At 35.6% G+C, this 12009-nt stretch overlaps 1 protein-coding gene across 1 annotated transcript; it reads left to right on the top strand.

Moving 5' to 3' along the window:
- The first annotated feature begins 5328 nt into the window (after positions 1-5328).
- LOC132162256 (transcription factor ORG2-like) lies at positions 5329-6610 on the top strand. The gene is made up of 3 exons (XM_059572516.1): positions 5329-5661; positions 5777-6142; positions 6247-6610. The coding sequence occupies exons 1-3, from the start codon at positions 5329-5331 to the stop codon at positions 6358-6360; spliced, it is 813 nt and encodes a 270-aa protein (XP_059428499.1). The 3' UTR covers positions 6361-6610.
- The last annotated feature ends 5399 nt before the right edge of the window (positions 6611-12009 follow it).

A 12009-nucleotide genomic window follows, 5' to 3' on the forward strand; every position in this document is an offset into this window, starting at 1 on the left:
TGTAGGGCCCTCGACAGAACTAGGGCTTTTTATCCGGAGGTGCCCAAATATATATGAACATGATTAACTCTAAAAAATACATATATATTCAACTTTGTAAACAAATTTTAAAAGAAAAAGGGTTAAATACTCTTTTGCCCCATAGGGTTTCAAGACTTTATTTTTTTTCTTCCTTAGGGTTTCATTTTTATCAGAGAAGGTACTTATGGTTTTCATAAAGACCAAGATGGTACCTCCGTTAAAATTCTGTCCAAAACTTAACGGAACGCCACATCAGCACCAATCAAATATCACCACGTGTCATATAATTAATTTTTTTAAAAAAATATATTTCAAAAAATTAAAAAGATTAAAAAAAAATATATTTTTTCAAAAAAAAAAAAAAAAAAAAAAGAAAAAAGAAGTTGAAGTACATTTTTACATGAACCGGTGGAAGAAGCAGAGGGCTCGGTAAGGAGACGACAGGCAGCCCTGGGAACAAAGAAATTGAAGAAGATTTGGAAGTGGGCAGTCGAAGAAGCATCTTTTTTAATCTCACTGGGCAACCATTTGTTGCCTAAGTCCTCAAATATGCAAAGTTTGGAAATTCAATTTTGGAACACTACCAGTAGGAGTGATATGAACCCCAACAACATCAACTCTGCATTTACCCAAAACCCAACAAAATATTCACAATTAAAAAAAAAAAAAGAAACAAAAAAAAGAAACAAAAAACAGAGTGAGATAGGGGAGTGAAGGTGTGACGACCATCTTTGAACTTCTGTAAGGCCTCAAATAAAGGCTTCTGGTTGTTCTTCTTGAGATACTGCAAAAATATCAAATTTGAACAATGGTGATTGATTAGAAGCAGAGTGAGAGACACGGGATGAAGGAGAAAGTTTGTTGATATATATATATATATGCATGCCTTGCCAAGGTAATGGAGGATTCGCTCGACGGAGAGAGATGAGGACGATGACACTGCAGACAACGGCGACAACCCAAGTGGGGGTATACTCCAAAGTTTGTCCCAAGCCATTTGAGGGGTGGCTGGCCACCACCTTTGGCCATGGGGGTGGCCTGTTCACCCCTATTTGGCCGGTTTGGGGTTGGCGAGCCACTCCCACAAGACCTTCTCTGCCATTGTCATGCTCTACGGCCCCAACCCCCATGAGACCCTCTTCGCCATGGCCAAGTTCTACAGCCCCTTCATGTCCCTCTGCCTTGGCACTGTCACCACCGTTGTCACCTCCTCCCTGGACGCTGCCAAAGAAATCCTCCAGACCCACGACCAAACGTTCGCCAACTGCCTTGTTCCACTCCATCACTGCCTAACCCATGCCAAAGACACTCTTGCCTAAGCCACCCCTTGGGCTCCTTGGGGGTGGTGAACCGGCCAAATGGGGTGGTGGCCAGGCCACCCGCATGGCCAAAGGGGGTGGCTGGACAACCACCCCCAAGGAGCCCAATGGGTGACATTTGATTGGTGCCGACGTGGCATTCCGTTAAGTTTTGGACGGAATTTTAACGAAGGTAACATCTTGGTCTTTATGAAAACCACATGTACCTCATGTGATAAAAATGAAACCCTAAGGGGGAAAAAATAAAGTTTTGAAACCCTAGGAGGCGAAAGAGTATTTAACCCAAAGAAAAATTGAAAACCAAGGGGGGCGTTGAGCTCCCTTAGTCTATGAATAGTTCTGTCACCAATTAGCTAGGTGGTGAATGGTGATACTTTGAGAAGAAGATTTAGACTGTTAGAATAGTTTTCTTCATGGTGCATGCGCTTTCTTCAATATGTCGTCGTCGTGCACTCCAAATCGCTAAACAAGAGCAAAAGCGTCAAAGGTCCGCTAGTGTCTATGTCGTGGAAACTTCGATGCCAAAGTCAGTTTCTTAGCGAAATATGGTGCGTCGGTACACAATAAATCAATATGCTCAAAGGGACCTAATTGAGCTCTAATCCGTGATTTCTGGTATGAGAGAAGGTAATTTTGTACCTTATGTAGGGGCCAATTTATAGACTAAAGAGTTGAAGTAGACTTGAATTATCTCTCCTGAAGAGTTGAGATAAGGTTGAACTAGCTCTTCTGAAGAGTTATCTCTTGCAGAGTTGAGATAAGCTTGAATAGCTCTCCTTGCTTTAGTTAATTGGGAGTCCAGAGAGCTCTAATTGCACTTGGGCTACTCTAATTTAAACTTTAAGTACGATTTTGTGGCCCATATTATTCTAACAGAGTCCCACCTGAATTGTATCTCCTGCTATTTAATTAACAGCCCTGTCGGTCTTGGGCCCAAAATCTGATGGGCTTGTAGCGTGAATTTATTCCCAACATAGACCATGTTTGTGATTGTGTTTGAGAAATAGAGCTTTTAAGTGTTTTTTGGCAAAAACTTCATTTTTAAGTTTTTGCCAAAAGTGCGTTTTTACAATTTTTAGGCTTTTTAGACTCTTAAAAGCGCTTTTAATGTTTTTTACCAAATATGTACTTTTTTTTGCAACTGAATTTTTTAAATGTTAAACACATTTAAGCTCCTCAAATGCACACCCAAATAAGCCCTTAATGTAACTTATGAAATGGAGAACATTCAGTTAGTGTATTTAGGAAGGGTAAAATCGTCCAAAAAATAACCATTCACCCCTCCTAAGTACACTAACTTGAAATTGAGACGATCGGTTTGCCTTATGATTTAGGTTTTGATATTAAGGGTCAACTTGATGGAATCTCTTTCTTTGAGGGTGGTTTGGGAAATAAGTTGGTGTTGTCCAAATGGCTTGTTTTCAATTTTTAGAAACTATTTTCGGATTCCATTTTTGAAACACATTTTCAACTAAAAAATAACAAAAAATAATTTTCTGTTTTTGTTCTTTAAAAAACACTTTTAAAAACAAAAACTAGAGACAACATTTGCCAAACGTGCCCTCCATATCCAATTAGATCAACCAGATTACTTGTACGGTTCGGTTTGAAAAGTCATTAACAATGGTTGCTGAGGTCTGGCATGACGAACATCCTGCTTATGGGCCATGGCCCATGGCCATTACTATCCAATGTTATGTTGCCCCGAGTACTACCAAGTTACATCACCATATTAATGGATTTTATTTTTCTTTATTTTTCTTTGTTTTTCTTTCATTTTAAAAATTTACAATCTCAGTATTTCATGTTTCAATCCCTTTTAATTTCATTCATTTTTTTTTAAAAAAAAAAAAGAAAAAAAAAAAAGCAAAGCTTATATATATATATTTTTTTTGAATTTTCACTTTGTTTTTAGGGGATGTTTTGGGCATTTTAATAAAAAAGAGGTTAAAATATTTAAAGGGACCAAAACAAATAATACCCGCATTGCAAATTTTTAAACTTGAAGATTATCATTGTAAAACTGTTTACGGTTCGGGGAGAGTGTTTCAGAGAATGTAAGTAATGGAGTTTTCCCAAAACTTTTAAGAGAAGAAAGAAATTAATTAAACTAATTAATCAAGAGCAAACAATTATAAACTATATATATGCATTAATTGAAAGTTGCAGGTAATTTAAAATATAGGGAAAATACACTTTATCTCCCTAAACTATTCACCCATGTGCACTTTTAACCCCAATGTTTTAAAAGTGACACTTTACCTTTAAAGTATTTGACATTGACACTTGGCCCCATGAAACAGACTTTACCCTCTTGAAATTTTTTGAATTGATATTTTATCTCCTGAGTTGACACTTTACCCCTCAAAACTTAGTTACTCCTAAGTTTTGGGGGTAAAGTGTTAACTCAAAATACTTCAGGGGGCATGACAAAAAAAAAAAAAAAAAAACTTCAGGAGGGTAAAGTGTACTTCATGAGATCGAGTGCCGATGTCAGATACTTTAGAGGGTAAAATATCACTTTTTAAACATGAAGGTTAAAAGTGCAAATAAGTGAATAGTTTAAGAGGTAAAGTGTATTTTCTCCTTAAAACATTCATATTTCGTTACAAGTTTTTTTTTTTTTTTCTAAGCAAATAAGGAAAGGGCTACATGGGAGGATCTTTATTACTTCTGATCCGAAAGGAAAAAGAAATGGGAGATCCTAACAACAAAAAAGGGGTGGGCTCCCCAACAACAAACCCAAAACGAACTAAAACAGTGCAACAATAATTACAAATGGTAGGAAATGGGTCAAACAAGTGACCCGGTCCTCTCAAAGGGCCGCACAAGACGGTACTAGAAGCTAAAGGGGCTCAGAACCCCAGATGTCACCAGTTTATTCATTGGCTAATGATATATGGAGAAGAATGGCATGTTTGCATTTTAAATAATTGTTTTGTCAATAAGATTGGGAGCCCTACCTAAAAGTACGTGTGCCTCCCACCGTCCCACGCGATGTTGCACTTCAGCCACGTGCATGTCTGTGGTAAGCCCAGTTAGGGCACGTGCAGTTTACGTGTCCAATCTCTGCTAAGTTCTCTCTAGGTAGAGAAGTATATAGTATTCCAAGTGGGGACAAAGAAAAGGAAGAATTGACGTCAACTCATACAAATCTTCTTATTTTACTTCCTCTTCTTCTTAATTTGTGATTTACAAGTCTATGATTGATACTGTGTTTTAGTTTAAGGGTATAATTGAGTTTGCGATTTTAAAAATAGTGATTTGAAAATGTGATTTTTAAAAATGCAATTAAATATTTGGTAAAATTGCAATTTGGTGTTTAAAACCATATTTGGCAAAAAAGTACCAATTCGTCTACGATTTGAAAAACGTAATTCCAAATGATCAATTTTTTACGATGTTTAAAATCACACTTTTTGTCTAAGAAATCGCAATCTCTAACGCACCCTAATTCATAAACCAATCTTATACCTTTGACATTGCGATTTTGTAAATAAAAAATGTAACTTTAAATCAAATCGCAGAATATAAGTTGTTTAAGATTGCATTTTTAAAAAAATTCAATTTGAAAACATAAAAAATATGGGTTTTCAAATCGCAAGTAAGAGCTTTTTAAAAAAAATGTACAATTAAAAGGTTAATATGTGATTTTGTGAAGCGCAAGTAAGGATGCATGGTATCCTTTAAAATCCATCACCTAAACTAGAATAATTGCATAAAAATATGCATAAACCAATGTGAATGCTTTAACAATACCAACTTCCAACCAATCCTATTTATATTATATAGTGTAGTTTCTAGTTTAGCTTCCCATAGTAAATGGTTAATAAATAAGTATTATTGCTTAGGTAATTGGCTTAAGTCTTAACAATCTTACAATTTCATAATCCAATCTCCAACCAATCCTCAACCAATTAATCTTATAAATACATGTCATCATCCTCTCCCTTGATTAACAATCCAAATCCCAAACAACCAATCCACCATGTGTTGTTGTGCATTATCACCGGCGCCACTGGTGCCATCCAATTATAATGGATGGTACTTATTAGAGAATAATCCCATAACCAATTACCAGAGCTATGTGCATGGAGACCCCGAGATATCGAAGATATCGGAGTCACTCATCAATTTCTCTACTAATTATCATCCGACACAACTCCAGCTCGACCCGGCAAGACCACCGACAGCCATTACTGGTGATTCCAAAATTGTGTCGAAGAAGATTTTCCATAACGCCAGCGAGCGTGATCGTCGTAAGAAGATGAATGGTTTGTACTCCACTCTCCGTTCCCTGCTTCCAGGGGCAGACGAAATGGTATATATATATAATTACCTTCGGATTTGTATCTCTTGGGTCTCTTTTTGTTTTTGTTTTTGTTTTTTTTTTTCTTTTTCATGACTATTTTGATGATGTCGTTATACGTTGACAGAAGAAACCAAGCATTCCGACAACAGTTTCACGGGTGGTGAAGTACATACCAGAGCTACAGGAGCAAGTGATGGGGCTGATTCAAAAGAAGGAGGACCTTTTGTCGAGGATTTGTGGGGAAGGAGATCTTGAAACTCGTCAAGAGAAGAAACCAAAAAGCAAAGCTTGGAGTTCATTGTCGACAGTTACAGCAACTCAACTTGATGGTGGAGGAGAAGTAGTGATTCAAATATCGACATATGCGGTGCACAAGAATGCATTATTGTCTGAGATCCTTGTCTGTTTAGAGGATGATGGGCTTGTGCTGCTAAACGCCTCATCCTTTGAGTCCATTGAAGGGAGGGTCTTTTTTAATTTACATCTTCAGGTTTGCTTTCGTATAAATATTATTTAATTTATAACAAATTAATTCATTAATTAGGCTACAATTAATCTCTTCTAATACTTTTTCTGGTTTGGGTCATATTGCAGGTGGAAAGAAGGGAAAGATTGGAGTGCGAGAGTCTAAGTGAGAAACTCATATCCCTGTTTGACAAGAGGGAAGCTCCGCAGCCTTCCATGATTCCAGATAATTTTAACCGTTGAAGTCATATAACATCTACATAACATCTTATGTGATTCGATATCGTGGGGCCTTTAGTTGCCAGTGATCAAACAGGTTGAGATAGGCTTTGCATGAGTTTTTAAGCATGATTATGCTACATGAGACACTTAAGATCGTAACACACCACTATAATCCGTAGCAAACGTTTATGGTGGCGCACTCAATCGACATTGATCCGATGGTAACAATTTCTTTTTTGGTCATTTCACTGATCTATTTATAATTTAATGACTTAATACTGTGCACATACATAGTACCAAAACATGATTTTAATCCAGCCTATGGGTCACTCATTCCGTGACACGACCACATAGTTGCAACTCGTTCGATCTTATAGATATGCTGGTTGCCTATAATACTAAATTATACAAATTTCGAATAAAACTTGCATCTAAAAATCGGCTTGCAAAAAGGGAGAATGTTGTTCAAGAACTTAAATATACATGATTTAGATTGCACTTGAATTATGTGAAACATATCGGCTTATTATTGTAATACTTAGATTAATACCCTGATCATTGACTTTCCTCCTTCTACGTGAGGAAAGTCAATGATCAGGGTATTAATTAGTGAAACAAATCTGACCAGCTTCAGCAATTTCTAATTGATAGATGTTAACCGCGATTCAGAAGATTATTATGGTGAGTGTTTCAAAAAAAAAAAAAAAAAGAAGATTATGGTCAGATACAATGGTTTTGAAACCCAACTTCCAAGTCTATCCTTCTATTACATTCAATTTTTTTTTTTTTTTTTTTTTTTTTTGGGTTGGGGCGGTGGTGGTTATACATTGTGGGCCTAAAAATAGAAGCTTCTTGGCCTTTCGTTTAATTGGGCCAAGATCCAATATTGGTAGGCCGAATGATATATCTTGGAGTACTTTCACAAGTACTTTCAATCTCTCTCTTGGAAATGCCTAATATATATATATATATATATATATATATATATATATATGTGTGTGTGTGTGTGTGTGTGTGTTATCATTAAAAATGTCGTACCAATTAAAACGTTATACCAATTAAAACGTTAAACAAGTACTTTTAAAGTATTTAATTATATAAAATAATTTTGTAGATACTAAAAATTTTTTAAAAATTTTTTATGCAATTTTAAACAGTCTTAGATGGTCTACATGCAGGCAGGGGGGGATAGAAGAAATAGAAATGAATGACAAAGTGAGAGCCGACAGGAGACTGACAACATAATTCTGGAGGGGACTCTTGGATTGCAATAGAGCCACTTAAGTTTTGATTGGAAGGTGTGTGTGCCATTGTCTCAAACAAGTAGCAGGCTAATAATGAAGGTTCACAGGCGCAAATTACGGTGCTAATTAATCAAATGGACCGCTGTAATCAGATTCACTAAAAGTCTAAAAGTATTCCATTTTGTTATATAATAATACTACTCTAATCTTGTACATTGACAATTTGGGAGCATTGGGGCCGGTAACAACAAATTATGGTTCAGTCTTAAAGGGTAGCTCAATCGGTTGGGAATCACGCCTTATGAAGCGAAGGTCACTAGTTCGAATCCTCACTCTCCTCTCTTGTGTGGACATGTCAAAAAAAAAAAAAAAAAAAAAACACAAAAACAAAACAAAACAAATTATGGTTCAACCTTACCGATTGGAATGGAGGCTATTATCTTAAACTGAAAGAGAAATAAATGCTACACATCCCAAATTTTCTTCTTAAAAGTTGGCTCCCAAATGATGTGTCAACATCCGATGAGTTTGTGACACATTTCTCAAAATAATAAATCTCATGAGATGGTAATACATCATTTGGGAACTAACTTAATTTTTATTGGTCTACACAAATAGAGGTCTTGTTTGGTTCGCAGAATGTCTAGTCTATTAGAAAAAAAAACTAGCTACTACTAAGAATAAATGAGTGTGAAATAGAATATTTATCCATATTTTTTAGTTTGGTAACAACATACATGCAAAAATTAAAATTAAATCAAAATTACAAAAAACCCCATTTTTTTTTTTCAAACTCATTAAAAAAAACCTAAAGTAAAATGGGTGTTCGCACCACCCCCAACCTCTTCTGTGGGTGGCCGACCACTTATTTTTCATATTTTTTATTTTTTTTTATTTTGTTTTAAGTTTAAAATAAAAAAAATATTATATGAGTATTTTTGAAAAATGTATTCCATTTTTTAAGGATTAGTAGTCCTATGAGAATAAACTATTCTCAGGAATGGTGTGTTATTAAATAAAGGAATAGCTATACCTAGGTTTAGTTAGTCCATTTCAAAGGTATATTCCGCAAATCAAACATGGCCTAAAGAAATGGGGGACTACTGGAATGAAAGTATGGAGCTCATCCGATAGCCTGCTAGGCCTACAAGCTCGTCTGACATTCCGCTAGGTCCATAGGACAGCCAAACCAAATGTGGCCTCAAAGGACTAGCAAGCTCACCAAAACCCAACATTGCATGAAGTACACATCTAGAAGGAGAACATCATATTAGTCAATCATCTTCTATGAAAAGTAATGAATACACCCACTTAGGAAAGATAATATACTAAAGGAAGGTGGATCAAAATCACCCGCACAATTGAAGGCCAAACAAAAAAGAAAAAAGAAAAGAGGAAGTTGGTCAGTTTTGTGAGGGGTGTCAAGGTGTACCGATAAAATTTGCTCCGTATTTACTATCCGTCCTTTTGCATGGGTTTTAGGAAAATTTTTAATTCTTAACTTTAGACGAGTGATCCGCACATATGCAGGCGAATAGAGAAATATGAGTAGGATTTAGGAATATCCAGTTGTGCCTATATATATATATATATATATATATATATATATATAGTTCATCTAGGAAAACCTGAAAGGACTAGAAAATGCCTCATTTTCTTTCTCCCGCTCTCTCCGCAACCGTAGCTTCCCTTCAACCCCTCTCTCTTTGACTCTTGCGTTCTCCATCTCTTTGCCTCTCTCTTTGGAGCGTGTTTGGTCTCATCAAAGAAAACCTAATCTCATCAAACAAGTTTCTCTCAATCTATCATTAAAGAATACCTTGATCTAATCAAGTGCTTTCTGTCAATTCATTTGTATTTTTTTCTTCTAGAGAACATAATTCAATTGGATTTTATCGTATATATATATTTTCAATTTACTTGTAACGCCCATAGTTTATAAATAGATTTTTTTTTCTCATATTAGAATTCGATTTATAAGTACCTATATTGTTCAATGTTTACAATTTAATTTGTATTTTTATATTATCATTTACAAGTATATTTATTTCAAAAGCTGGATTAATCCCATCTAAAAAAGCTCATAAAAAACTTTTAAAAAACAACAAGCCCATATATTAATAAAAAACAAAATAAGAGTATTATTATTCGTCCTCAAAATACTATTTACATCCCTTTTGTCAATAAAACTGTTGAATAATAACATTAATGAAACTGTAAAAAACTTGACAATCAGGGGATTTAGATCCCACAGATTATTTATTATTAAAGGTGTGGTGGGAAGAGAGTCGCGTCCCTCGCCTTGGGCCCTTGAGAGCATAAGAAGCAATTCTTAAAACGAATTGTGTGGCTGAAATCCTTTGCTCATAACTTTTCAGCCTCAACTCTTGTCTTTACTTACGTGGGCCCGGGCCGGGGCGGGTGGGGTGAGGGATGATGTGTTGGGGAAGAGAGAAAGAGATGGATGCATTGTATCAATTCATCCTATTTTGTCATATAACTTATCTCAACTTAGGTGACCATCGTAAAGGACGTCATAGGCAGCATCGATAGAATGTCCCTTGATCTGACGTGTGACACGTGCCCAGCTTCACACTCACACACACACATGCTTTTGAATTATTTATTTATTTTGTGTGGCTCAAAAATGGCAGACTTATTATAGTATTTTTATAGGCCGAACGGCCGACAGGAGAGAGTCAAATGATAAAAATTGCATACATTTTCTTCGACTCATGAGGACTTAACAATAGGCTACCGATGAATAATGCACAATGATGGGTATGAGTCTTGTCTTTTTAAGGGTGGGTTTTGGTTCGATCGGAGTAATGGGTAGGAGTCTTGTCTTTGTAGCGGTGGGTTTTGGTTCGATTGCTGTCCATACTGATAAAGAATAATTTTGACTGTTTTGGTTAATCAGTTATTCGGTTAAGATAGTTAATTGTTAGTTACAAGTTTTTATTAAGATTTAACAACTTCATTGTAACTACAAAATCAATGAAGCATATATTTAATAAATGAAAAAAAAGAAGAAGAGTAAATACATGAAACACGGAATAAAATGACAATGATAAATTAGTTGGACAAAACAATAAGGAAATCTAATAAACAAATTTAAATTTCACTTGAAAAATCAATTAAGTCGGTTAACCGACGGAAAAAAACATTTTTATCGCCTATCGCAACAAACCGATGTTGAAACAATATTTTTATTCCGCCTACTAATCGCCCGAAGTTAGTTGTTAGTAGGTAACGGTTTGATGGCGCTCGATAAGCGGTTAATAGACGATAAACGGTTAATCTGTCCACTCCTATGTCTCGTTAGTATGATATTTTGCTACAATTTAGTTACTATGAGGGTTGTGTATAATTTGCTACAATTTGATTATTCATATAATATTCTTAAAATCCTATTTCATTAAGTATATTTTTATTTTCACAACTCCATACTAAAATGCTTAGGCCAGGTTTGGTTTGCGGAATAGGCCATTGGAATGGACTAGCTAATCCTAGGTATAGTTATTCTTTTGTTTGGTAATACACTATTCCTGAGAATAGTTTATTCTCATGGAACTACTAATCTTATACATACAGGATTAGTTAAGCTAATAAAAAATGAGTGACTCAACTAATCCTTAAGGAATGAAATACATTTTTAAAAAATGCCCATATAAGTTTTTTATTTTTTATTTTAAACTTACAAAAAATAAAAAAATATAAAAAATAAAGTGAGTAACTTGACCGTCCATTGGGGTGGTCGACCATCTACATAAGAGGTTGAGGGTGGTCGCACCACCCCTGTCGCATTTTGGGGTGGCTACGACCACCTCGGTAAGCAACGGGGGTGGCCATGGCCACCTACAGAGCTCCTATGGGGTGGTCGCGGCCACCCTGTGGGTCGTCGGGGACAGCGGCCACCCCCGTTGCTTATTGTGTCGGCCGTGGCCACCCTCAGCCGCTTCTGTGGGTGGTCGACCACCGCAATGGGTAGTCGGCCACCCATTTTATTTTATTATTTATTTATTTTTTTTTAATTTTTTTTTTTTTTTAATATGAGATTGAAAAAAATATGTGGTTTTTTATAATTTTGATTCAATTTTAATTTTTGAATGTGTTTCATTATCAAACTAAGGAATACAAATATCTGTTATATTCTAAACTTTTCTATTCCTAATAGTAGCTATTTATTTTTCAATAAAATAGACATTTCGTCAACCAAATGAAACATTGATCCTAAAACTTAGGATAATAAATTCTCATTAAATCTATCTCAAGGTAAATATTTCACATCTTTTTTATTCCAATCAACCTAACAATCATCAAATACACCAAAATTTTGACACGTCATCACCATCCACTACTTGAGGAATCGTGAAACGACAAGGTCCATAGGGAACATCATAGATTGTCAAGGGACAAGGGCGAT

This window comes from Corylus avellana, chromosome ca9 (assembly GCF_901000735.1).
Source record: "Corylus avellana chromosome ca9, CavTom2PMs-1.0".
Taxonomy (NCBI): domain Eukaryota; kingdom Viridiplantae; phylum Streptophyta; class Magnoliopsida; order Fagales; family Betulaceae; genus Corylus; species Corylus avellana.

What these genes read in the sequence shown, in the direction of transcription:
- LOC132162256 (XM_059572516.1), top strand. Translation starts at nt 5,329, where the DNA reads ATGTGTTGTTGTGCATTATCACCGGCGCCACTGGTGCCATCCAATTAT. An exon ending in TTCCAGGGGCAGACGAAATG is followed by an intron (nt 5,662 to 5,776) that starts GTATATATATAT and finishes ATACGTTGACAG; the next exon opens with AAGAAACCAAGCATTCCGAC. An exon ending in TTTTTAATTTACATCTTCAG is followed by an intron (nt 6,143 to 6,246) that starts GTTTGCTTTCGT and finishes GTCATATTGCAG; the next exon opens with GTGGAAAGAAGGGAAAGATT.